This window comes from Talpa europaea, assembly GCF_964194135.1.
Source record: "Talpa europaea genome assembly, chromosome: 16".
NCBI classification, from domain to species: domain Eukaryota; kingdom Metazoa; phylum Chordata; class Mammalia; order Eulipotyphla; family Talpidae; genus Talpa; species Talpa europaea.
In genome coordinates, this window is record NC_140084.1 from 6,455,000 (window position 1) to 6,482,792 (window position 27,793).

General features: G+C 39.5%; 1 protein-coding gene across 1 annotated transcript in view; it reads left to right on the forward strand.

Moving 5' to 3' along the window:
- Nucleotides 1-27,793, forward strand: part of LRRC36 (leucine rich repeat containing 36) — a gene marked incomplete at both ends in the record, with an annotated part of 50,414 nt that overhangs the window by 13,245 nt on the left and 9,376 nt on the right. Inside the window, 7 exons of the mRNA XM_084256548.1 lie at nt 1,309-1,501; nt 2,318-2,414; nt 4,968-5,056; nt 16,869-16,996; nt 19,826-19,877; nt 22,059-22,499; nt 26,337-26,626. Of these exons, the coding sequence (XP_084112674.1) occupies nt 1,309-1,501; nt 2,318-2,414; nt 4,968-5,056; nt 16,869-16,996; nt 19,826-19,877; nt 22,059-22,499; nt 26,337-26,626 (1,290 nt within the window). The remainder of the gene's footprint in view (nt 1-1,308; nt 1,502-2,317; nt 2,415-4,967; nt 5,057-16,868; nt 16,997-19,825; nt 19,878-22,058; nt 22,500-26,336; nt 26,627-27,793) is intronic.

A 27,793-nucleotide genomic window follows, 5' to 3' on the forward strand; every position in this document is an offset into this window, starting at 1 on the left:
AATGAGAAAATAGTAATTTTAAATGAGAGAAGAACAGTAACACTATACATGATGGAAAATAATTTTACTTTTCTGAAATAATTCTTAATGACAGTTTCTTTTATGGTAAGAATTTATTTTTTTTACTACTAAAAGTATATGATTGTACATGTTCATATTTTGAATATTTTGGCTAGCAGCTAGCTAGCCAAAATACTTGAAAATTAAATTATTATTTCCAATACTAGGTTTCAGCAAAGGACAAAAAATGCAGCTTTTCCTCTTGAGTTTCCTACTCCTGATTGTACTGTTATCAGCTAAGTGGGAGAGTAGAGTTTGCTAAATCTAGAAGGAGAACTAAAGAAGGGAAGATATTTAAACCCAGGAGAACTGAGGGGTGGGCAGGAAGAGTGTATGGTGATAGTAACTCTGGAAAGGGAAACAAGGACCAAGGGAGTTCTAGACTTTGGTCCAGTAGGGGAGACATTGAGATAGCATTGTTCTATTTTCCCATGGAGTTTGTTGACCCAAAAGTGAGGCCTCATGTATATAGACACACACCTACACTTTTTTTCCCCCTACCATGGCCTTCTTTCCTAGAACCATCTCTCTTGCCTACCTCCCATCCCATTGTAAATTGGGGTCAGGAGAATGGTTGTAGCAAGGGTACGAGAAGTGCAAAAGTGGGTACCACTAGGAAGCATTGGTTTGGGAGAGTGTTTAGGGAACAACAGAAGTAGAGACTTTTTTTTTTTTTAGAGGCATGTTTTATTTATTTATTTGTTTGTTTTTTGTTTTATTTATACATGCACTGGGTACAGTCAGAAGCGCGGGAGGGTGAGAGAATTCACCAGAGCCAGAGCGGGGAGCAGAGCAGGCAGAAGGACCGAAGTACACTGCTGAGGGGAGCAGCGGGCAGCAGGAGAGGTCTGCGCGCCATGTGGGACCCTCCTCCGGTGGCCGGGGAGCAGCCGGGGATCGAACCAGCACCGCAGAGGCCGCGGGCAGCTTCGCAACCCAGCGCTCAACCGCTGCGCCACCGGGGAGGCCCGAAGTAGAGACTTTGGATGTCATTTTTGGTAAAGGAGGAAATGTATGGAAATTTGCGAATTATGTAATAAATAAAACATCCATTGCCCATGGGCCACAGTGTTTAATTGCCAGTATTCTCAGGCAATTAAAATGGGTGTTTCAGTGCTGCCTTTCTCATGGATGACTGGTAACATACATGTTGAATGATGAAAAGTAATAGATATATTTCCACCTTAATTGGTGAGATTCCTAGTCCTTACCAATATACAGTTTCATAATGTGGTCTTTTCCTTGCAGGGAATCCAGTATTTATGTTCACTTCAAGACCTGAATTTATATTATAACAACATTCCTTCATTAGTGGAGGTATCCCGCCTACAGCCTTTACCCTTCCTGAAAGAACTAGATTTGAGACTCAATCCTGTTGTCAGGAAAGATACGGACTATAGGCTCTTTGCTGTGTACACACTACAAACCCTGGAGAAACTGGGTGAGACCCTCCTCCTTTGTTCCTTGTCCCAGAATCTTGCTTTAAACCAGCTGCCTCCTAACCTTTGGATGTTGGCCCAGAGTGTGCACTGGCAGGATAGTTTTGTTTATTAGTCAATATTTATGTAACTCTTTTGTGTTGGCAGGATGTATGACGACTCCTTTTATTGTTTATTGAGTGACTATCTATGATTTTATCAGTTACTTCCAGCTTTAGTTTTCTTCAGTTGATGGTTTCACCACCACTTCCTCCCCAACAGAAAGTTTCCAGGTTGAGATTTGTTTTTCCAGGTGCCCCAACTTTGCAACTGTATTAGCAATAGAAAACTAATAGAACAACTCTGGGGGCTTGATTGCAAGGAACAAAAATGACTTCAAATGACTGGACTTCAAAGTCCTTCAAATGACTGCACTGTACTTCTTTATAATTGTATTGTTGAGTATACATTTCTTAGCTAGTCAGCATTGCATTGCCCTTGGGAAAGTTAATGTGGAGAAACTAAGTAAAGTCTTTCAGAGAACAGCATAACCATTAGTCTTAAATTTCAGTGTTAAGTTTGCATTGTTTGTTACCCAAGCTCTACTATCCCGCAGGGGTAGTTACCCCTACCTGTGTGGCAGTTGTTGCTATGGTATCCCTGTGATCTCGGTGAGTTACTGCTTGCTCCAGTGACAACATAATAGCATTATTTTGTGATCTGTTTCACAAGAGAAGCTGAGAATGGTCTTTAGATTTCACTCTGTATATATGGTTTTCTGACCCTCTGTTGTTTACGCCAAAAAAGAAACATGCTCAAACAACGGTTTTTGCCTCCAGATGATCGAACTGTACGTGAAAGTGAGAGAAAAGCTGCCAAGATGCATTTTAGTATGTTGGGCAACAGTGAAAATTTTCTTTTAGAGGTGGAAAAAAGGTAAGAAGATTCTTTGCAAACAGAAATTATCGTATGATTAGTGAACATAACGGGTAGTAAATTCTTGCTTAACTTGCTTCATTTTCCAGCAGAAATGTCCATAAGTTATATAAGAATCCTCAGGTGAAAGTATTTATTCAACATGAGATTTATCTGGGATGGGAATCTGGCCCTCAGTGGGAACATTTCTGCTTTTTTGAACTGTTGGGTCTGCTCTAGATATACTTGCAAATTCTCCAAATTTGCTATTCAACATTTATTCATAGGGATACTGAGATAATTTATCATCCCCATAAGTTCTCAACAACCCTTTCTTGATAGAGTTATAAATCAGTACATGTTGTTATTAAGTTAGGAGAATTGCATTATCATGGCAGGGTAATTAGAGATACATTTGGTAAAAATGAGGAGGAATGCATTTCTCTCAAAAACCAAAAGTAAACATCTTAGAGCTCTAAAGTATCTGAATGGTAGATTTTCCACTTCTTATTACTAAAATCCTATCTTCTTATTACTAAAATACCATTCTACTCCCCCAAGACCCATACTTTTTTTTTTAAGTAGTTGTATTATTTTTGAAAAAATAGAAGTCCATTACAATTTAAAGAATACAGAAAAATACAATGAAAAATTCAAAATCACCTGTATCTTTATACTAAGAGTTAACTGCAGTGAAGTTTGGTGTAGATCCTCCCAGACATCTGTGTGATCCTTTAGACACATTTAAGTCTATTAGTATATTTTTTTCTGATGATAAAAGTATTGTTGAGAATTTGGAAAGTATGGGGAAAAAAAAACATAAGGAATAGAATAAATAACTCCTAATTCTGCCACCCAGAAATAAACACTAATATTATGGTAAATATCCTATTAGTCTTAGGGGTGTGTATGTTTATATGTAAAATAATACATATACAATAATTTAAAAATAAAAGCATGATACTTTATAGTAATTTGTTTCCTATACATACTAATTTTTAATGTATCCTCATGCCATTTTTCTTCCCCAAAATGAGATTTTTGTTTATTGTCTTTCCCTTCCACTATAAAACATAATCTCCATGAAAATAAGGACCTTGACTCTTGTTTTAAAAGTCAGGTTCATCAAGGTTAATTTATATAGTATAGAACTCACCCTGCTGTAGAAAGAAATGAAATGTTTTTTTAAAAAATTATTTGCATATATTTTTGAAAACTAACTCCTGTTTTATTTTTTATTTTTTTTTTAAGATTTATTTTTATGTATTTATTTATGCAAGCACTGGGTACAGTCAGAAGTGCGGGAGGGTGAGAGAATTCACCAGAGCCAGAGCGGGGAGCAGAGCAGGCAGAAGGACCGAAGGACACTGCTGAGGGGAGCAGCGGGCGGCAGGAGAGGTCTGCGCGCCATGTGGGACCCTCCTCCGGTGGCCGGGTTGCAGCCAGGGATCGAACCGGCGCTGCAGAGGCTGCTGGCAGCTTCGCAACCCAGCACTCAACCGCTGCGCCACCGGGGAGGCCCCTAACTCCTGTTTTAAAAGCTTTTTGGTACCCTAGGTTCTATAGAACTACAGAGAAGAATTAATATATAACTGAATAATATTTCTAGTACAGAAATTAATTAGCTCCATCATTTATCTGTTATTATATAGTGATTGCAGAACCAGAGGTAAAAGGTTAAAGTGCCAATTTTATACTGACATTTCACGAGCTCTCCAACCTTTGGTGAAGTTTGTTTTTATTTTTTTAAGCCCGTTTCTGAGTCGTATTTTCCCCAACCCATATAATGGCGATAACAGATAATTAAATATCCAGTGGGTATAAAGTGGTCTAGGCTGTCTGTACTTACTGTACTTCCTAAGATACCTATATCAATTAAGTGCTAATACTTGTGGGGTTTTTTGTCTGTTTTTCTAGCTAGTGATTACAGTTGTCTCTGCTATAATATTTGGTAGCAGAATTTTCCCTTTGGTGGCCTATGAGTTTTTAATACAAAGGAAAGTATCTTATTCCCTCAATCATTCAGACCTAAGTGTTTGTCAAGAAAATAGTATCTAGAGCCTCTCTGGTGGCAAAGCAGTTGAGCGCTGGGTTGTGAAGCTGCCAGCAGCCTCTGTGGCGCTGGTTCAATCCCCGGCTGCGCCCCGGCCACCCGAGGAGGGTCCTGCATGGTGTGCAGACCTCTCCTGCCGCTTGCTGCTCCCCTCAGCAGTGTACTTCAGTCCTTCTGCCTGCTCTGCTCCCTGCTCTGGCTCTGGTGAATTCTCTCACCCTCCCGCGCTTCTGACTGTACCCAGTGCTTGTATAAATAAATAAATCTTTAAAAAAAAAAAAAAGAAAATAGTATCTAAATTCTGTATTTTCTGGCTTTTGTACCTTAAAGGCAGAATTATACTATCTTCTCATTATTCTCAGTAAAAAATAGTGACTTAAAAATGGCTTTAACTGAAATATTTGTGAAAATAATATGTTCTAGAGCATCTGAAAAAAAATCTGATCATGTTTTCAAAATAGCATTTATTAGTGATCTTAGATGTCTTCTTTTGAGTTTAAGTAAATTATTCTATGTAGCAGCTCTAGGGAAAAGACAGTGAAAAACTGTGTGACAGATGAGAGTTCTTCATCAAAAGTCAACGCAGATGTTGAGAACAGGATTGAAACTGGTAAGTTTTCTCTTTGTGAACACAAAATGTTTAAAGCATTATTTGTCTCAGCTTTCATGGCCAATCTTGAGCACAATGAAGACAAAATAATTGAGAAATACATAGATGTGAAGAAATTCATAGATGTGAAGAAAAAAGCAAGCATAAAATTCACTGACTATATTTTCCTCTTTTTCTTACTGCAAGAAGGGCCATGCTTATTGAGCAGGCCTAAGCCAGAATCCATCAAAGCACAAATTTCATTTCTGTCACTTTATATCATTAGTACATTCTGAAAATTACATTGCCCATCCCCATGGGCCTCTGAGCATTGCTAAGGTAATTGATTCTTTAGCCAGCAATTCATGACTCAGCTACATCAATGCAGCTCCTACCCTGGGCCTTCTGGGTTTCTCCACTGGAATCATTGTAGTTGTAGAAGCTTTTGTGTTTGTGCAGTATTCCTGGAGAGTGTCTCCTATAAGTATTGTTGACAATAAAGTGGGCAGGACACATTAATGGTTGTGTCACAGACTGAGAGAAAGCTTTCCACCAGAGAGATTCCATGCATTGTGCCCTGAGGAACACCCTGCACTCTCACATCACATAAGCCAGATGACTTTAACTTGAGCAAACTTTCTTCTGTCTCAAAACCTCTCTTTTTGAAAGATCTATTGAATTACATACAGACTTTAAAAATCAATCCCTAGCATCCCAATAATAACTTTAAAATTGACTGTAAGGTTAGACATTAAGGGTTTTCAGTTTATAAAATTTTCCTGACTTTTATGCATGTAGACAATTATTGACAAGTCATTTTCAAAGTATTTTATGGTACAACAAGCCACAGTGAGGTATGATTTTATTTTCTTTCTTTGGAAGTCTCGGTGCATGTAAGTCATGAGAACATGGATTGCTTTGTTTAATTTTTAATGCATTTTTTATATTTCAAATTTAGTGACATTCTACTGTAGTATGTAATCTTGGAAAATAATGAAAAGCATGAGGCACAACATTTTAATCACTTATAAGCCTCTCCTTTAAGGAGAATCAAATTAGTATTTTGAAATATAGCCTTCAGTTTGTTTATTTGTTTAGGTACAAACATTTATATATTTATTTCCAGACAAAGACAGATACATTGAAGAATAATTTGACTGCCTTTATTTGTATAAGCCAACTTAAATTTTATTTATGTCATATTACATCATTTCCACACACAATTTCATTCCATGAATTAAAATGTTTTGAAGTATACAATCTCTGCAGAAATCAAACTGCTCTGCTAAACTCTGGGCCCATTTCTAAAGTCCTTGAAAGCTACAGCTGTTGCCTGTTTTTCTTTTTTTTTTAATATAAAATTTCCTTTACTACTTTTAAACATTAGAGAGCTCTACTTTCCTCTGAAAATTGTGTTTGTGCTAGATCCCTGAGGAGTGTTGCCTGTAAGCACTGTTGGTAATCTGATATGACTAAAGCGGTTAGGCCATTTTAATGGTCATGCCTCAGAGTAGGAGAAAACGCTAGAGAATGGTTCCCACTATCTCAGTGTTGGAAAGAGTGTTTTCCCACTAATCATTTAGAGTGGACAAGGAGTCTCCACTGTCTTGGATCCCTATTCTGTTCCCCTGACCACATAATCTTTGACTCTTTCAAAGTGTCCTTTCTTTTTTCTCATATCCATAAAATGGGCATACTGAGGCTTTGTCTTCAGACTCTTCTATATTCTTTATTAGTTTCATCTATTTCTACAGCTTTAATTCCTCCTTGTAAATGACTCTTAAATATATTGGTTTAGCTTTGACAACCTGTTCCAGTTTGTCTCTGCACCAGTCCCCCCTTTCTGTTGACCAACTAGTGATAATGCACTTGGAATAACCACTGTATAACTTTCTAGCCTTTTAAGCTAAACCTGTCAAAAAACAAATGAAATCCTTTCCTCTAGCCCTAAATAACTCCTAGAGTTTCATCAGTATTGCCACTGCTTTCCCATTACTCAGGTGCAGAACCATGTGGGGTTTGATGCTGCTACTACTAGGGAGCCGAGACAAATGTTCATACCGTGTGTTATGAGACACAATTGATGAACCTTCCATTCTCTTTCCTACTTGTATCTTAACAGACATACTAAATAGCTCGACCAGGCTCTGGGCATCATCTCATTTAATCTCACAGCAGCCTTGAAGGTGGTTTTAATTGACCTTGTTTTACAGGTGGGGAAACTGAGATCCAAAGAGGTGAAATAACTTGCTCTAGTTATACAGTAAGTGGCAGAGCTGGAATACAAACTGCTCCATCTGTCATCAACGTCTTCTTAAACATTACACCATGCTGCCTTCCAGTCTTCCTGTTTCCATTTTGTGTACTTTCCTGTCAGTTTAATTTTCTTCAAACTCAGTGGTGATAATTAAACTTGCTTCCCTAAAAACTTTCATGATTTCCCTAAAAACTTCCACGATTTCCACTCACCTCCTGATTTACAACTCCTTAATTCGACATAATCCTGGCCACAAGTTCTCTTTCAGTCTAACCCAAAACCTTACCTTCTGTTCTTCAGCTACAATGTCCATTGTTTAAATCAAACCAAACTACTTCCTCCTCCCCAGATAGTCCTTTCTTTCTCCCTCCTCTGTCCCTAAACTAATGCTGTCCTTTCTACTTGCAGTATTTTAATTTAAAATCCTATACTTTTTATGACCCAACTCAAAGTCCATGCTTTTTTTTTTTTTAAGATTTATTTATTTATTTATACAAGAACTGGGGTACAGGCCAGATTCACGGGAGGGTGATAGGACTCACCAGAGACAGAGCAGGGAACAGAACAGGCAGACTGACGAAATACACTGCTGAGGGGAGCAGTGGGAGAGATAGGAGAGGTCTGCCGCACCATGTGGGACACTCGCCAGCTGGCCTGCTGGGATAAAACCTGTGCTGCAGAGGCTGCGGACAGCTTCACAGCACGGTGCTCAACCACCTGCGCCACCAAGGGAGGCCCTCAAAGTCCATGTTTTTTAGTGGAACTTTTTTTATTCCTCAACCAAAAAGTTTTTCACTTTTTTTAAAACCCATTTATCTTGTAGTGCGTGTACTCTGGAAACAAAAAATACAACCTGAATCACTTGCAGCACCCTTAGGAGAATAAGACAAACATGAAAGAGCTAAGTACCATAGTTTTAGGCAATGCATGTGAAAATGTCAAATTGATACTGGGCAATAAGTGGCACTAAAACTGGCTCAGGGCACCTCCCTGGTGGTGCAGCGGGTTGAGTGCAGCACTATGAAGCTGTCCGCAGCCTCTGCAGTGCGGGTTTGATTCCCGGCTGGCTAGGAAGAAACCCACAAGGCGTGGCAGACCTCTCCTGTTGCTCCCGCTGCTCCCCTCACCAATGCATTTGGTCCATCTGCCTGTTCTGCACCCCATTCTGTCTCTGGTGAATCCTTTCACCCTCCCACACCTCTGGCCTGTACCCTAGCTCTTGTGTAAATAAATAAAAAAAATCTTAAAAAAAAAACAAACTGTCCCAGGGCAGTGCCCAAAATAGTTTACCTGTCACTGTCTGAGTTCTTCACTTGCGTGTACAATTGCAAGATGATTCAGGTGCAGAGAATAACAATAATGGGATTTATTTAACAAAGGAAAACAGAGAGTCACTGAGACCACAAATGGCTGTGACCCAAAACAGTGTCCAGTGTTTTGAAGTTCTAAACAAAAGGTGTCTAAGATGGCATCTTTCTGCCACTGAGGGCCTGGAGCATGTAGCAGCCAGACAATAGGTCGGGACCCAACTCACAAAGACAGTAGAAGACATAACAGGAGATGCTCACAGGAGCTGCCAAGATGTGCCAGCACAGTACCAGACAAGAGACGTTGGAAACAACAATTGCAGCAGCCAAATGACCCAACCCGACAAACGGCCCACACTAACATAGCAGCTCAGTGAGGCACCCAGCTCTGGGTCTTCACCTTCCCTTCCAGGTTGTAACAGCCGCACAATTGGGAACAGTTTCAGTTGCTCAGTTACCTGCAAAGCCACTGAACTTTTCTCCTCTGAGGTTGGCTGCTAGACTAGCATCTAGATTGGTGTGGTAGGGGCAGGAATAGCTGACCTTGCAATCGCAGGATCTTGGAAAATGCTGAAAAATGCTGAATTCCCAAAAACGCTGAATAATCCCTGAAGACGCTGAACCTCGGGCCTACTTCTGCAGCCCCTTCTATTTCCTATCTGAGTCTACCCCCATTGACATTTTGTTGATAATCTTGTTATTTAGCCTGGGGCTGTTCATCCTCACCTGCACCACCCTCCAGGGGGCGCCATGTGTAATAGCCTTTGGCTTCAACATAAAAATTACCATTGAGCCATTTTTAAGTATACAGCTCATTGGTATTAAATACATTTATAATGTGCAATCATCACCATTATCCACCTCTAGAACTCTTTGACTTGTAAAACTGAGCTGATTACTCCCCATTTTTCCTTTCTTCCAACACCTGGCCACCATCATTCTATTTTTTTGTCTATAGTTTTCACTAAATACCACATACAGTATTTGTCTTTTTATGACTGGCTTATATCACTTAAGATAATGTCCTCAAGGTTTATCTATGTTGTAGCTTCTGTCAGAATTTCCTTCCTTTTTAATAATATCCCATTGCATGTATATACCACATTTTGCTTATCCATTCATCTGTTGGTAAACACTGTGGCTGCTCCCATGGTTTAACTGTCAAGAATAATGCTGTTATGAACATGGGTGTGCAAGTATCTCTTTGAGATCCTGCCTTCATTTCTTTAGGGCATATGCCCAGAAGTGGAATTGTTAGATTATGTGATAATAGCTGTACCATTTTACATTCCCTCCAACAGTACACTCGGCTTCCAAATTCTCCATGTACATCCTTGTTAACACTCATTTTCTGTTTTTTGGTATTGGCTACCCTAGTGGGTATGATTTTGCAGTAATGTTGAGCATCTTTTCATGTGCTTATTATCCATTTTTATTCCTCCTTTTCAAGAAATGTCTCTTCAAATCCTTTGTCCACTTTTTAATCAGGTCGTTTGGTTTTTTTGAGTTTTTGAAGTTCTGTGTTCAGCATATTGGTTCCTTATCCGATACATGATTTACAAATATTTTCTCTCATTCTGTGTGTTGTCTTTTTACTCTGGATATTGTTTTTAGTTGTAGAAAAATGTTTAATATTTATGAAATCCATCTTGTCTCTTTTGTTGTTTATGCCTTTGGTGTCATATATAAGAAATTATTGCCAAATCCAGTGTCATGAAGAATTTGCCCTATGTTTTCTTCTAAGAGTTTTATAGTTTTAGGTCTTACATTTAGGTTTTTGGTTCATTCTGCATTAATTTTTGTATATGGTGTGCCAAGATGTCTTCCAATTTAATCTGCTTTTAAAAGCATCTTTTAATATACTGAATTTAATTTCTTAAGTTGTAGTTTTTCACACTGAATTAATATTCTCAGAGTTTATATAGATAGCGAACTGGAGAAATACTTATTTGAATGAGCACATGTTATAGAAACTCAAAACTAAGAGCAAATGAAGAAAAATTATGTGGCAGATGTGGAAACGCAGTCTTCAATCCTCAGTTTATAGCTAGAGCACTAAGATGGCCTAAAGAGAGAAGGCGCACATGGTTGATGGGACAGGTATAAGCAGCAGTGGTAATGAGCATGACAGGTCATAGTGAAAGTTGAATGATGGTGTGGTTTGGTAGACTTGGTTTGGGTAGATTCTTGGAGAGCAATGGATGCCTTACTAATGACAAGTTAAATTTATCCTATATGTATATGCATAATAGCACACATAGATGCTGTAAGTTGAAGGGGGGCCTGTTCATCCGTTTAGACAACTTGTTTTGACTTTAAATAGAATCACACCTAAAATATATGTATCTGATAATTACCTTATTTTAAAATAGCAAAGAAAAATTTACCATCCTCACTGGCTAATTCTTGTGTTTAGCAGTTGTGTCAATATCTTCTTTATAACTCATTGAAATCCATCCCAGTTCAACCTGTTGATCCTGGTATTCTCCTGGGTTAGCAGTGATGATGTTTTGGTTGGATAAAATCGCAATTGGAATAGCAGAGACCTCCCAGAATAATGACTAAGCAAAAAAGAAATTAATTTCTCTCTCATAAGAAATCCAAGTGTTGGCAGTCTAGGGCTGTTGTTAGGGAAGTTGGGGGTGGGGACAACTAGCCATCTCTACCTCAGGAAAATTAAAGCAGTTCAGCAAACATGAATAGATCTACTAGACAGGTCGTGTGTTAGAGGCTAGAAATACAAGGAGATTACACAACAGTTGTCAAATTTTCAGATACTCCTAATTCAGAGAGTGATTTGTCACAGCTAATTAGATCACAGGTCAGAGTGAGAGGAAAGCTCCACTGTGGCAGAACTATGGAGGAGAGGCTAAAACCGGGGACCTGGGAAAAGACTTCACAAAAGAGACATTTAATTTAACCTGGGCATTCAAATAGAGTTCAGTGGGCATAGTTGAAGGTAGGATTTGATGTGGAGAAAGTAGGAACAGCAAATATAGGTGTGACAGATTAGGAAATTGACTTAGTTTGTGGTTAGAGCTATGGTAATTAGAGACCAGTTGCAAAGAAGCTGTTTACTAATTTTCATTTTATTCTTTTGAAAATGGGTAACAAAGATGTTTTTGATAGGAGGCATGATTGAATGTGAGGCTTAGAGAGCGAGCTTAAACTAGATAAAAGATTTAAACTAGATTTAGTTAGATGGGCAGGAATTACTTCCCAAGTGGGAAGTAGTGAAAACCTGTCATGAAGCAGGCAACAGTAGCAGTGTGTATGCAAATGAAGAGGTACAGATGGATTAAATCCTTGAGAGTACGAGAAGAATATTTGGAAATAAAATATTTAATATTTTTATTGCAAGGTTTTGCTAGGGAGTCCAAATTTCAGAAGAGTTTATTTTTGAATAAAAGACATCTCAGAATATTTATGGGGGAAATACAAGATTACTAAGGTTATAGACTGTCCCTTCATGATGGGGAAAAACCCCACCAATTTTCTTTCACAATTGTCATATCTGCAGTGGTTTTCATATGTGAATATCTCAAAATTCAGGGACTAAATTATTTCATTGGGGATTAGCAATCAAAGGCAAGGCTTCATTTATTTTGGAGAGTAGTGCTAGATAGTTATTTCTACTCTTAAAAATTTATCTCAAGAAAAAGAAAAATACCGGATGGTCTCACTCATAGCAGGAATCTAGAAAACTTAAATAAGGGACCAGGAAAATGAATAACTATAAGAAAGTGAAAATCAAAATCAACAAAAAACTATGAACCAGAGACACTTTTAGGGGGGCGGGGGTGGGAGGGGAGGGATTGGGGTCAGAATGGGGGGGCTGCAATTGTATGGGGAATATAACAATAAAATTTATAAAAAAAAAATTTATCTCAGTGGAATCACAGGTATAAAGATGTTTGTTGGAGATCAACACCAAGAGGACGGGGAGGCAGGAGAGTTGAGCAGAGAGAGAGCTCAAGAATGAGGGTTGCCCTTCAGAATGCTCCATCTGAGGCTAAAATGCCTGGGCCTTCTCAGTGCTAATTGTAGACTGCCACTGGAAGGGCATAGCATCAGGAGGTAGTATTCTATAGCTCAGGTAGACTACTATGAAGAGTAAAACTGCTAAAAATGGGGCGGGGGGGAATGCCTCCCCAAAGCCAGATAACAGATCCTTCCTTGAAAGGGATCTGGCAGTGCATCTCTGTTTCAACCCTAGGCAGATTACAAGGTTTTTGACCAGATATGTGAAGCAGGACCTCATCAAGCTATGTTTATTAGTAGTTGAAGTAACCAATTATAACTTCTTTGCATCTGCAGCAGCATTAGAAGGCCACTTCCAGTCTGTCATTTCAAATATCAAACAATTTTCAGTGGTAAGGAGACATTAAATTGTCCTATCACTTTGGTTATATAGGTGTAAAAACCAGAACTGGGCAGCAATGTCATAGTTATATTTGCTTTTAGAATTAAGTGTTGTATCTATTTTATGTTTGAAGTATAAGAAAGAATAAATTGTCAGAATGCAAATTGCTGGTATTTCCTGATTGTGAAATATGATATCTTTAGCCATAATGGCAGTAGAACTAGGTGTCCGTTTTTCCTGATTTCTTTTTTTTTTCAAAGATTTATTTATTTATGCATACAAGAACTGGGGTATAGGCCAGCGGTGTGGGGGGTTAGAGGATTCACCAGAGACAAAAGTGGGGAGCAAAACAGGCAGATCTACTGAAAAACACTGCTGATGGAAGCAATGGGAATGACAGGAATGGTCTGCTGCGCCATATGTGGGTCAGCTCCCTGGCTGGGGATGGAGGGATTCAAACTCATGTTGCAGTGGCTGGTGATAGCTTGATAGCGCTCTGTCTTTAACCCCTGCACCACCAGGGAGGCTCCAGTTTTTCTGTTTAGGTAATGAGTCTTTACCTTAGATATGATACCAAAAGGATACCAATCAAAGGGGAAATAGATGAATTTGACTTCATCTATTCAAAGAATAAAGAAAGTAAAAAGATAACCCACAACATGGGAGAAATATTTATAAATCATATATCTGACAAGGGTCTAGTATCCAGTCTATATAAAGAACACATTCTCAGTAACAAAAGACAAAATTGGCAAAGAATTTGAATAGACATTTCTCCAAAGGACATACAACTGACCAATAAGTTCATGAAAAGATGCTCAGTATCACTAATCATGAGGGAAATACAAATCAGAACTACTTCATACCCACTAGGATGGCTAGTATAAAAAAGACAGATAAAAAAATGATAGCGAAGATACAGAGAAATTGGAACACTCATCAATGCTGGTGGGAAAAATAAAATGATATAGCTTCTTTGGGAAACAGTTTGGCAGTTTCTCAAAAAGTTAAATATGGAGTTACCATTTGACCCAGCAATTTGACGAATAGGTATACACCCAAGAGAAATGAAAACCTGTGGCCACACACACATTTATATGGGAATGAAAGTAGCATTGTCTATAATAGCCCAAATCCAATCAACTGATAAATGCAGCAACAAAATATGGTATATTCACATAAGATATACTATTCATCCATAAAAAGGAATGAAGAATTGATAGATACTACAATGTATATCTAAAAAACACCATGCCACATGAAAGAAACCAGACACAAAAGGCCAAATATATTATTCCATTTTTATGTGTCCAGAATAGGCAAACCCAGAGACAAAAAGTGTTTTGATGGTTGCCAGAGGCTAGTGGGGAGGAGAGACTTGCAAGTGACAGCTAATTTGGTTTGTTTGGGAGTAATAAAATAGATGGTGGTAATGGTTGTACAACTTTGTGAATATACTAAAAGATATTAAGCTGTACACTGTAGAAGGGTGAGTTGCATGTGAATTACATCTAAATTAAAGATCCATCGCCTCAAAAAAAAAAAAAGTGATTCTATAGAACTAGGAAACTGATGAGATTTGAGGTGAATAAGAGTTGAAAAACAAGCTTATCTCTTGAGGGATTGTGTGAGTAGTAATGTCAATATTAAGATGCTGGTTGGAGCTGGACATGGGGCCACAGCAGACGTAGGCCTGGAAGTAAAGATAATGAGTTCAGTTTAGAACATACTGACTTTTGAGATGTCTGTGGATACTTTTTAGGGGACAGTTCAAGAAACTTAGATGTCTGAACACCAAGAGAGAGATCAGAGTTAAGAGATTTAGATTCAGGCTGGTCCAGATTTAGGTGACAGCTGAAACCAAAGAGAAGTTTGATATCATTCAGCAGAGAATCCAGATCTGGGGAGATTGCTTGAACTAAGATGTAGGGTTGAAAGAAAAAGAACGTGGGAATATGAAAGGAACATAAGTGCAGTGGGAGCCCCAAGAGGAAATCAGGATGGAACAGAGTCTTGGACAACTGGAAAGTGTGTTATTCTAGAAGATAAGGGTAGGGCCTCCCCGGTGGCATAGTGGGTTGAGCACAGCACTATGAATCTGTCCACAACCTCTGTAGTGCGAGTTCGATTCCCGGCCGGCCAGGGAGATACACACATGGTGCAGCAGACCTCTCTTGTCTTGCCTGCTGCTCCCCTCTGCAGTGCTTTCAGTTCATCTGCCTGTTCTGCTCCCTGCTCTATGGTGAATCCTCTCACCTTCCTGTACCTCTGACCTGTACCCTAGCTCTTATATAAATAAAATAAATCTTTAAAAAAAATAAAATAAAAGATAAGAGTAAGAGGAGGCCTGAACCCAATGGCACAGCTTACTAACCATTCTCACTTTCCACTAAGAATGAGGCTTAAACCCAAAATTTCTGCTTCACTTTGTTTTTTTCTTTGTTTTTTTGCTTTAACTGCTGTGGTGGGAACCAGAGAACATAAACTTTGAGAGCTTATGTCACTTTAAGAAGTGATTCTTCCAAGTAGAAGAGCATCCTATATCAAAGAAGTAGGGTATTTCAGCCTCAAAAAGCAAGTCAGAAAAAGGAAGAATTTTAGAACTCCCAAATGGATTGATGGACTAGGCTTTCAAAACACTAGTTTTATGTACTCCATATTCTCAGTTGCACTGGTTTATAGCAGCTTTCTGTTGCCAGAACCCAAAGATGAGACCTGGCAGGAGGCCAGGCCTAAGGTTTTGAAATTATCTTAATTTTTACACAATCCTTTTGGGAAAAAACCTCCCAAAACGATCTCATTTTCACCCAGGTTTCCCCAGGAGACCCCAAATCCCAGATTACTAATTGTAATACACAATTAGTGAGTATTGATCAAAAATGTGCCACAACTTTTGTACAAGTGTTATAAATCATTTTTTTAATTTTTTTTAATAGAGGCATGTTTTATTTATTTATTTATTTGTTTGTTTGTTTTGTTTATACATGCACTGGGTACAGTCAGAAGCACGGGAGGGTGAGAGAATTCACCAGAGCCAGAGGGGGGAGCAGAGCAGGCAGAAGCCCGAAGTACACTGCTGAGGGGAGCAGCGGGCGGCAGGAGAGGTCTGCGCGCCATGTGGGACCCTCCTCCAGTGGCCGGGGAGCAGCCGGGGATTGAACCGGCGCCGCAGAGGCCGCGGGCAGCTTCGCAACCCAGCGCTCAACCCAGCGCTCAACCGCTGCGCCACCGGGGAGGTCCTATAAAAGAAATCATAACTGGCTCTTTGTGATAACAGTTTCCAGGATGGGCTAGGCTAGGAATCAGTTTTTGTTTTTCCTTTTTAAAGTTTTTCTAATCAGAGGCAAAAAATAAAACAAAAACCCACTGAAGATTTAGGTTCTTCTCTGTGAAGTAGATCCTGATTAGTCTTTCTCTTACAAATGAAGAAATCAAGGCAGAAGAGGCCGGTTTGAAGTGATGAGTCACTGTTGACTGCTGTTTACAGCCCTGGAGATATATGATGTCAGGAGTCTATTCCAAGCCATCTTCCCTTGTAGCTGAAGATTATTGAATTGGTGTCAAAGGTCATTATTTATTCATTTAGGAAATGTGCAAAATACTTGCCTTCCTCTTGATTTCTATTGAGTGCTTCATAATTTATGAAGTCATTTTATATCCATTGTCTTGTTTTAACCTCACCTCAATCCTAAGAAATAGGCAGGGTTAGGTTTTATTATCAGTGTTTACAAATGAAGTGTGAGATTCAGAGAGGTGAAGCAATTTGTCCAAGTTCACATGGATTCCAAGCGGTGGCACTAGAACTAGCTCTCAATTGTGTGACTCCTCTTCCAGTATATTTCCATAAGATATATTGCCTTTGAAGTCTGGTCAGTGCTTCATTGTGTGCCTTTTCTTTTAACACAGACTCAAACAAAGGACTTTTTATTCCCCTCCCCAGCCGAGAAATAAAGGATTCCCTAACCAGTATTTCTGCAACCCAGGGCAACGGTATGCCAGAGCAGAAATTAGACACTTTCTCACTGGGGACACAGGTAATATATTTGCTTTCCTATTGATCTGTTGACTAGTCAATGATTAATACTCATTATTCAGTGGAATCTCAATTATTTGTGAAAGTCTAAGAAGACTTGTTTGTTGAAGGTATTTTGGATCCCTTAAAGGGAAAGAGCAGGGCAGGATATTAATTTCAATCTCCCCTTTTCTTCTCCTTTACTACCCTTTTATCTAATGTAGTATATTTATATATATAATCTTAGCACTTTTTTAAAAGATTGATTTATTTATTTATACAAGAATCAGGGTACAGGCCAGATGCGCAGGAGGGTGAGAGGATTCACCAGAGACAGAGCTGGGAACAGAACAGGCAGACTGATGAAATACACTGCTGAGGGGAGCAGGGGGTGGGACAGAAGAGGTCTGCTGCGCCATGTGGGACCCTCCCCGGCTGGCTGGGATCCAACCGGTGCTGCAGAGGCTGCGGACAGCTTCATAGCGTGGTGCTCAACTGCCTGCGCCACCAGGGGAGGCCCTAATCTTAGCATGTTTTATGTAATTTTAAATGTTGACCTTAAAACAGGGCTGCAAACTTTATAGTTCTGGGCTGAATTTAAAATTTCTCCTCTCTATCCAAGGCCTCCTTCTCCTATTACCTTGCTTCTTACATTTTCTATCCCTACCTATTAATTACTGAATCTTACTTGTCAGGGGTAGCTTTTCCAATGCTGTCTCTTCATTAGAACACTAAAAAAAGAAAAGTTAAGGTGTAAAGACAGCAGAGAAGTGAGCAATGGGAAAGTAGAGATCATGCAATATGGGAAGAATTAAAAATAAGTTTTTTTTTTTTGTTTTTTGTTTTTACCCAGCTCTCTCTAGTCAATAAAAATAAGTTTTTAGTGAAAAAAATGATAGGTGGGAGATACCATTATATAAGACATATGTGTGAATATTATGCAGAAAGCAGAATTGACTACTTTATATTTAACTTCTCCTTTTGTTTGCATTTTCTTTGGTAAATTATGAGCAATGCAATTGCTGAAAATAACCAGAATGAGAAAAAAGACACGGAGGTTCTGATTTTTCCATAATTTGGATCAACACTGCACTAGTAAAAAGTTAGTAAGACTTTTTCAGTTTGAGTATTCAACACCTTCCTTTTATAAAAAGACAAATTAGCATTTAGTTGGTTTCTTTGTTGTGGGTGATTCTAGTTGGGTGACTTAGAAACTACCTCAGTTACCATTTTTAAAATCTTGATATTGATTTAAAGGAAATGGAGACAAAGGATGCTCTAATCTACAATTAGTTAAATAGCACTTTTTAGATTAAAAAAAAAGCCCTACTTCAAAATGATTTCTTGAAGTGAGAGAAAAAAGGAAATTGAATAGCTTGCTCTATATCTTCTTAGTTTAAGAAATAAGGAAGTGGGATAGCTTTTTCTAAATAACTACTGAAAAAATACTGAATACTTGAAGTTTTTTTTTAAAAAAGCCCTAGGTGCCATTCTGTTTTGTGTCAACCCTTGCTTGATTATGCCTCAGATTAATTTTCAGTCTGTTAATACTAGTTGCTCCTATGTTGAGCTTTACCAAAGGTCAATTAAGTATGAGGGTTCTTTAAACAGGAAAAAAAACAAGTTGGAAAAGATGTTTACCTTAAGCGAATTAGCCAGAAGATGAAAGACAAATTCTGGATGGTTTCATTCATATATGGAACATACAGAAACAAAACAGAGTCTCCCTATTGGTACAGGGGTTAAGTCTCAGTGCTATCAAGCTATAGCCAGCCACTGCACATGAGTTTGCTCCCCGGCCTGGGAGATGACCCACATGGAGTCCCAGACCTCTCCTGTCTTGCCTGCTCCTACCCTCAGCAGTGTATATCAGTAATCTTCCTGTTCTGCTCCCTACTCTGTTTCTGGTGGATCCTCTCACCCCCTGCACCTCTGGTCTACACTCCAGTTCTTGTATGCATAAATGAATAAATCTTTAAAAAAAAAAAAAGGGGGGGGGAACTCAAGACAAAACCAACCCAAAACAAACCCTAGAAACCTAACTGTAGAATTGAGACTACCAGAAGGAGAGGTGGGGAGCAGAGTGTAGAAGGGGTCCAGTGGAATATAGTGGAGGACTATGGGTTCTCCACTATATTGATGGGGTGGATGTGGTGACATACATCTGAAGAGGTGTGAGCCTAGATCTTTGAATTATGCACAGTAGTTTAAGCCAGTGTTAACTCAAGGGAAAAAAAAAAAGCTGGCACCATCTAACTTCTTTGTAGAGAGCACTTCAAAGTAGAGAAAATACAGTATTTAACTGCTTGATTTGTCCTTTACCATCTGAGGCTATTTTGTATTTTCAAGGAGTCTCCTTGCAAGACCTTGAAAATAGCACTAAAGGGCCTCCCCTGGTGGCGAAGTGGTTGAGCGCTGGGCTGTAAAGCTGCCCACAGCCTCTGCAGTGCCAGTTCGATCCCCGAACACTGGTGAGGGTCCCACATGGCGCGCAGACCTCTCCTGCTGCGCCCGCTGCTCCCCTCAGCAGTGTACTTCGTCAGTCTGCCTGTTCTGCTCCCCACTCTGGCTCTGGGGAATTCTCTCACCCTCCTGTGCTTCTGACTGTACCCAGTGCTTGTATAAATAAATAAATAAATCTTGAAGAAAAGAAAAAAGAAAATAGCACTAAAATTTCTTTGTATTGCAGCTGCCTTAAAATAGACTTAAACCTTGACCTTTGCTGGAAGATCTGTTTCCCTAGTTTGCAGGGATGAAAACTAATAGGAAAGTGTTCTGAACCCCTGGCCTAGTAAGTTTACGTCTGAACACCCATTTACTCCCTTTCCCTAAAATTTCAAACTTTTTTTAGATGCAGGAAGTGACAAGGAGGGAGATACCAAATGAGAATCACCAGGAAGATGGTAAATATTTTGCTCACTGAGTATTTTTCTCCACACTAATCAAAGAAATCTAGATGTGAGGAGAAGATGGAGATGTCTCAACCTTGGACCTCTGTGTGATGGACTAATTATTTCCTGTCTTCGGGAAGGCCTGCCCTGAGTGCTCACTGACTCGTGAGGCCTTTCTGGTTGAAGAATGGGTAACCTGGCTCCTTTTGTCCTTCACTTTGTGTCTTGGCTGACTATTCTCTCTTCCTTTTTTTTTTTTAACTTTCTTGCCTTCTTTGGGATTTATTATGCTTTTATAAAAGCCTCATTTTCTCCCCGTACCAGTTTATAAGTTATATGTTGTTTCTATACTTTTAGTATTATTCCCCAAACTCTATATATCCTTAACATATACAATTTTAAAATTAATCAGTAACTTAATTCTTCTCATGGATAGTAAAAAAACCTTAAAGTATTTTACTCCATTTAATTTCTCTTGATTTATGTATTATTGTTACAGATTTTAATTTTCTGAATTTCTGAAAACCTCCCACAAACACTATTTTTAGACCAAGTTAATTTAAATTTATCCATATATTTACCACTTTGTTGGCTCTTCATTTCTTTTTCTCATCTCAGATTTCCCTTTTGAAATACTTTCCCTCCGGCACATGTTTTAGAATTTCCTTTAGAGTGAGTGATGAACTTTTTCAGTTTTTGTCTGAAAATGCTTGTATTTTATCATCATCCTTTCTCTCTTTTTTTTTTAAGATTTACTTATTTTTATACAAGAGCTGGGGTACAGGCCAGAGGTGTGGGAGGGTGAAAGGATTCACCAGAGGCAGAGCAGCGAGCAGAACAGGCAGACTGACCGAAATACACTGCTGAGGGGAGCAGCGCGCAAGCGCGACAGGAGAGATCTGCTGCACCATGTGGGATTCTCGCTGGCCAGGATCAAACACGCACTGTAGAGGCTGCACACAGCTTCATAGTGCTGCGCTCAACCCACTGTGCCACCAGAGAGGCCCTCTCTTTTTTTTTTAAGATTTATTTATTCATACAAAAACTGGGGTTCTGAGGTTCGGGTGATGAGGGGATTCACCAGAGACAGAGTGGAGAACAAAACAGGCCACTTCTTCTTAGATTCTTTTTGTTACATAAAGATATTATTCAACAACCTAAGCTTTCTCCCACTGTCTATTTTGGGTAGAATGCTGGTAATATTATAGGGCCTGTAGACTTAGAAGGTACTTGTTTTTACCATTTTTAAGTTAGTATGACCAAGTCAGATAAAATATTTTTGGTTTCTAAGGAAGCCCTTCCTGTATATGAAGCTCTGAAAACCCTCAAATGCACACACTTCTCTTTTTGTCTGCTGCTTTATTGCCCCATTCTGAGACCTTCTTGGAAATGACAGTCACAGCTATCTGACAGTAATGCTTTATAGTTGGGTTGGTACCTATAGCAGAGATTTTCATTGAGTTTGTTTTCCTGCCATTTAATTTGGAAAAGGACAGTGGTTTTAAAAATGGGTGAACTTAGGGGCCTCCCTGGTGGCACAGGGGTTAAAGTCTCAGCACTATCAAGCTATCACCAGCCACTGCGGCATGAGTTCGATCTCCAGCCAGGGAGCTAACCCACATGGCCTAGCAGACCTCTCCTTTCTCACCCCCTCAGCATTGTATTTCAGTAAATCCACCTGTTCTGCTCCCCACTCTGTCTCTGGTGAATCCTCTTATATGCATAAATAAATAAATCTTTTTTTTTTAATGGGTGAATTTAGAAACTCGGTGGAATTTGAGAATGAGCTTAGCTTTCTTGTGAGGAATCTATGAAATCACAGATCTATTATTTTCCATAGACTGAATACATAAGATCACATTTATTGTCATGTAGGCCAAAGTTTTTGATATGAAAGTAGTATCTAAAAAACTCAGATGCTACAGTTTTAGAAGGAGATTCCTAGGGGGTTAGGTTAATTTGAAATGTATCTACAAAATGTTATACATTCTTTATTGTTTACAGTGTTTTGTTGTTATTCAATGTGGAACTCCTTTAATCACTTTATGCTTTCCTTTATCAGAACTATAAGCCATTTCTTCCTGAGAATTTTTTTATTATACGCAGAGTATATCCAGTGAACAGAGGTATCACAACTGGGCCAAGAACAGTTCTCATTGTTTGTTTGTTTTTTTCCCCCCTAATGGTGGTTAGAATTCAGACGGTACTCACCTCACCAATCCACAGTCCGATCCCCAGAAAAGATGACTAGAGAAGGATACCGAATATCTTTTTTGGACAATAAGTCTTCAGGTTCCTCTCCGGAAAAGGACATGATATCAAAACCTGATACCTATCACCTTACTCATGATGTCTCATTGGGTAAACGCCTAGATGTGGGTGATTCTAGCCAGATTCATCCTTATCCGTTACCTTCAAAAGTTCATCTGGAAAATTATGATAGTCATTATTCTCAACCTCTGTCCCTGCAAGGAAGTCTTGGTAAAAGGCCTCAAAGAAGCAAGAACTACCGAGAATATAGCGTAAAGCCTCCAAATGACATGAAGGCCACCTCATCCCATTCCTGTGGAGACTTACAGACTTCTCTGTCAAACTTTGACTCCAGCACTGGAAGGCTTTTGAAACTTAGTTCAGGTAATAGCTTCCTATTAGTTTCTAGGTCTTTTTCGTAGACATTAAAATAGAAGGTATACCTAGAAATTTTGGAATTAACATTTCCTTAATTGTATTAGCAATTAGCATTCATTTTTATTTCAGGGTAACTGGTGGTCCATTGAACCTCCAGAAACTTGCAGGGTATAAGTTTAACATGATAAACATATTAGAGAAAATTTTTTGAAATATGAACTCCATATTTATTTAGTTAAAAAGCATTGTGGGACATATTTCTAGTAGTAGTTAGTCTCTCCTGGCCTCAGACATTTCTATTCTGAATTACTTGCAGAGAAAAGCTAGCTTTAGATTGTTGTGAAACCACTTGAGTTATTTATTCAACAGAATTTCTCAAATACCTACTATGTGCTAGACACTTCTAGCTCTGCAGATAAAAATAGCAAACAAAAATAAATTTTAACGTATATTTTACCATAATAAAAAATATAAGTCCCTATATCATAGAGCTTGCATTCTTAATGGGGTAAGACAGATGATAAATTGACAAATATTTGTCAGGTTGTGATAAGCACTGTGATAAAAAATAATATAAGGGTATATGGAGTAATGAGGAGGCGATGTTTTTGATAAAACGGTCAAGAAAAGCATCTCTGATCAGATATCACAAAGGTATATATTTAAATGAAGTGAGAATGTAAGCCATGTGGATAACTGAGGGAAGAACTTTCTAGTAAGTACAGTGTTCCTGAGGCCAGATCATGCTTAGCATGTTCAAGGAACAGTGAGGAGGTCAGTGCAGCTGCAGCAGAGTGAACAAGGTGAAATGTATAGATGAATTCAGGTGGCAGACTTTTATCTTGGATGAGATGAAAAGTTGTTGAGAGAGTTTGTAGCAGAGATTGATAGGATCCTACTTAAATGAACAATGGGAAGCAAGAATAGAAATTTTAAAATCATTTAAGGTTTTTAAACATTAAAATTCTAACTAATATCTGGTTAGAATCCAGATAAGAGATGATGGTAGCATGGGCTAGAAAGATAGCAGTGGAAGTAGTGAGAAGCAGATTCTGAATATGTTCTGAACAACTCATGGTTTATTGATGGTTTAAAGATGAAGTATGAAAGGGCCTCCCCGGTGGTGCAATGGTTGAGCGCTGGGTTGCAAAGCTGCCCGCAGCCTCTGCAGCACTGGTTCGATCCCCGGCCGCCGGGTGAGGGTCCCACATGGCGCGCAGACCTCTCCAGCAGCCCGCTGCTCCCCTCAGCAGTGTACTTCCTCACTCTGCCTGTTCTGCTCTCCGCTCTGGCTCTGGTGAATTCTCTCACCCTCCCGTGTCTCTGACTGTACCCAGTGCTTGTATAAATAAATAAATAAATAAATAAATCTTTAAAAAAAAAAAAAAAGATGAAGTATGAAAGAAAGAGGATCAGATTGACTCCCAGGGTTCCAGTATGAGTGACTGGAAGAATGGAGTTATTTACCAAGATGCAAAGGAATAGAAGGTCAGGTTTTAGGGTAGATGTCAAGAGTTTGGGTTTAAACATCTTAAGTTTCAGATGGCTATTAAAAATTCTCTGGTGTGACAATTCCATAATTGGACATATTGGTCTGGAGTTTAGGGGAAAAGCTGTGACTGGGAATTATAATTGGATCGATGGCATGAAAATTGAAACTGGATGAGATCACACCTTAGGAGTGAGTATGAATGGAAAGGATCTTAGAGGACTGATCCTGAGCCTTCCAACAATCAGAAATCAGGTAGATGATGAGAAGCCAGCATGAAGAACAAAAAAGAAGTAGCCAGTAAGGTGGAGAAAAAAGTCAGAGGGAGTGATACTTTGGAAACCAACTGAGGAATGTGTTTCAAGGAGGGAGTGATCGATATTGTATCAGATGTCTTTGCTATAGAAGGAGTAAGCCTGGGACTGAGAAGTGTTTACCGTATTTGGCAATGCATTAGTGAGTAGCTTTGGGAGACTTGTGGTTAATAAAAGGCTTATTGAGTTGGGTTAAAAAAAAAAAAAAAACGTGGAGGAGAGGCAATAGAGCTACTCAATACCCCTTCAAGGATTCTGCAGTGAAGGGGAGCAGAGAAATGGAACTGTAGCTAGAAGGAGGATGGATTCAAGGAAATCCTGATGGGAATGATTCAACAGAGGGAAAGTTGAGAGGATGCAGGAGTAAAAAGGGACAGTTTCAAGGAAAAAAAAAAACCCTTGAATAGTCAAGAGGAAATAGAATCCAGTCTACCATTGGAGAGGTTGATCTTAGAAGCATAGACAGTTCATTTCTTTTTTTTTTTTTTTTTTTTTTTTTATAGAGGCATGCTTTATTTATTTATTTATTATAGTTGTTTGTTTGTTTTGTTTATACATGCACTGGGTACAGTCAGAAGCGCGGGAGGGTGAGAGAATTCACCAGAGCCAGAGTGGGGAGCAGAGCAGGCAGAAGGACTGAAGTACACTGCTGAGGGGAGCAGCGGGCGGCAGGAGAGGTCTGCGCACCATGTGGGATCCTCCTCCGGGGCCGGGGAGCAGCCGGGGATCGAACCGGCGCCGCAGAGGCCGCGGGCAGCTTCGCAACCCAGCGCTCAACCGCTGCGCCACCGGGGAGGCCCTAGACAGTTCATTTCTGAAGGAAGGCAGAAACTGAAAGTAACACAATGTTATGTGTCAGTTATACCTCAAAAAAAAAAAAAAAAAGAATTTATGGATACAAGGGTGAGCTGATAGATTTAGGGATGGGATCATGTACACATTTACTTTGATTACCACTGTTTTTCTCAGGTAATAAAGGAGATCACCTAAAAGTGAAGAGGTAGGATCAGGTGTTGGAAGTTTTGTGGGTTTTTAAAAAAAAATTATTTATTTATGCATACAAGAACTGGGGTACAGGCCAGGGGTGGTAGGTAAGAGGATTCACCACAGAGATAGTGGGGAACAGAACAGGCAGATAGGCTGAAATGCACTGCTGAGGGGAGTAGTGGGCAAGCCAGTGTGGCAGACCAGGAGAGGTCTGCCACCTCTCCTGGTCTGCCACACCATGTGGGTAGCTCCCTGGCCGGGGATTGAACATGTGCTGCAGTGGCTGAGGAAAGCCTCATAGGCTGAGTCTTAACTCCTTGCGCCACTAGAGAGGCCCAGGTATTGGAAGTTTGAGGAAAGAGATGTGAAATAGTCATCTTAAAGTATGGAAGAGTAAATGGACTAGAGTAATAAATTAGGATAACTGAGTACTACAAGGCCCAATTAAGATGCTGCTTATGAGTTTAAAGTGAAGATGGTCAGAAGAGATGCATGTTGCCTTCCAGCCACTTCATACCACTCTAGGGTAGGCTTGGAGTATGGTGATAGTTGGATTTATGATTTTTTAAGGCATTTTTTTAAATTAATTTATTTGTTTGTTTGTTTGTTTTGTTTATACAAGCACTGGGTACAGTCAGAAGCGCGGGAGGGTGAGAGAATTCACCAGAGCCAGAGCGGGGAGCAGAGCAGGCAGAAGGACCGAAGTACACTGCTGAGGGGAGCAGCGGGCGGCAGGAGAGGTCTGTGCGCCATGTGGGACCCTCCTCCAGTGGCCGGGGAGCAGCAGGGGATCGAGCTGGCACCGCAGAGGCTGCGGGCAGCTTCGCAACCCAGTGCTCAACCGCTGCGCCACCAGCGAGGCCCCGGTGATAGTTGGATTTAAAGAGAGTTGGGATATCCCCCCCCCCCAATCAGTTGGAGAGAGAGAGAGAATTTAGAGTTTAGAGTGTATGCCAGGTAAAGATTATGATCCTTTGACTCCAGGATAAGGATAGACTTGGGCCCTGAGGGAGTTGAAGGGCAGATTCATCTCCCAACCTGTGTCTTCCACAGATCTGTATGCCACAACCCATTTCAACAGTGACCCTGCTCTGCTGGTCAATGTAGAACAACAGTTATCCACCAGCCTCAGTGACTTAACGTCAGCACATGGTTCTTTCCCAAACAACGCTGTCCTAGAAGACTCTTTACGAACACTGCTGTTACCTTCTGGGGCTTCAGAAAGCAGAGAGAATTCAACCCAAAGATCATTAAGCCCATCAAGAAGAGGATTCAAAAGGAAAGACAATATCCTTGCCACCTTGAATCCAAAGCATGGCTTCAGAGACGTTGCTGTCAGTGAGGCAAGTGTTGACTTGTTTGTGCTCGTACAGGGAATACATCAGGTCCACAGCCAGAATGGGGTTCTGTTGTAGGAAGCAGCAGTTCTGGCCAAGAGTGCTAAATGCTGAGAGGAAATTTCGGAAGCTAGTGTTTAACACTGTCAGTCCAGTGCCTGTGATTCCTCTGCCCTTGGGAAAGTCATTTCCCCTCTTCTGCATTTCTTCATCTCTGTCACAGGGAAGAGTCCCTGATCTGCTTCCAGAGCATAAACATGGCAGGGAAGTACTTTGATGAGAAGAAATGGCCAACCGAGTTTGCCAGCAGGAAGGAATGCAAATGTTGATGGAGTTAAGGGGGGAGAGGGGACTGTAGTTTGGTCAAAAGCGATCTCTTTTGCAGGACATTCATAATCTTATCATGTTTACACATTTTCTTGGGTCACAAATGACTAACTTCTTGAGAACATTCTTCCAAAAACATTGCCTTTCTGTCTAGAAATTAAAATTATTCTAAATTTTTTCCATAGTGGCAGCAAACAGATGATGAATAAGATTGTCCTAGGGATTTTAGCTGAGAATGGTTCAGAGAATGACCAACAAATCAAGAACCAGTCTCACATATACAATATCATTAATAAAATCGTAGTATGCTAGTTAGTGTTATATAACAGAACTTCATTCTTACTAATTTTTTAAGATTTATTTATTTATGCATACAAGAACTGGGATACAGGCCAATGGTGTGGAGGGTGAGAGGATTCACCAGAGACAGAGTGATTAAATTTTCAAAACTTAGGAGGTGACCATATATATATATATATATATATATATATATATATATATATATATTTTTTTTTTTTTTTTTTTTTTTTTTTTTTGCTTCAAAGGAACAGTTTTATACTTTCCTGACTTTTTGGTCTCTACCCGCCCCCACCCCTGCCATTTTTTGCCAGAACACTGTGTGTTGACATATTTAGGGTAAAGGTATAGCAACACTTAGGGTATTTGGAATGCTGTATTATTAAGATATGTTCTAGGAATTTTTTTTCCACCTCTTTCATTTTCTGTTGTTAAATAGCAATTAAAATCTCAGTGTACTTTTCTGACTATCTTTAAAATTTCCATTTCTCTTTTCCTGATAGATACTACTTTTCTTTGTATGAAAAACTACATTGAAGAGCTGCTTGA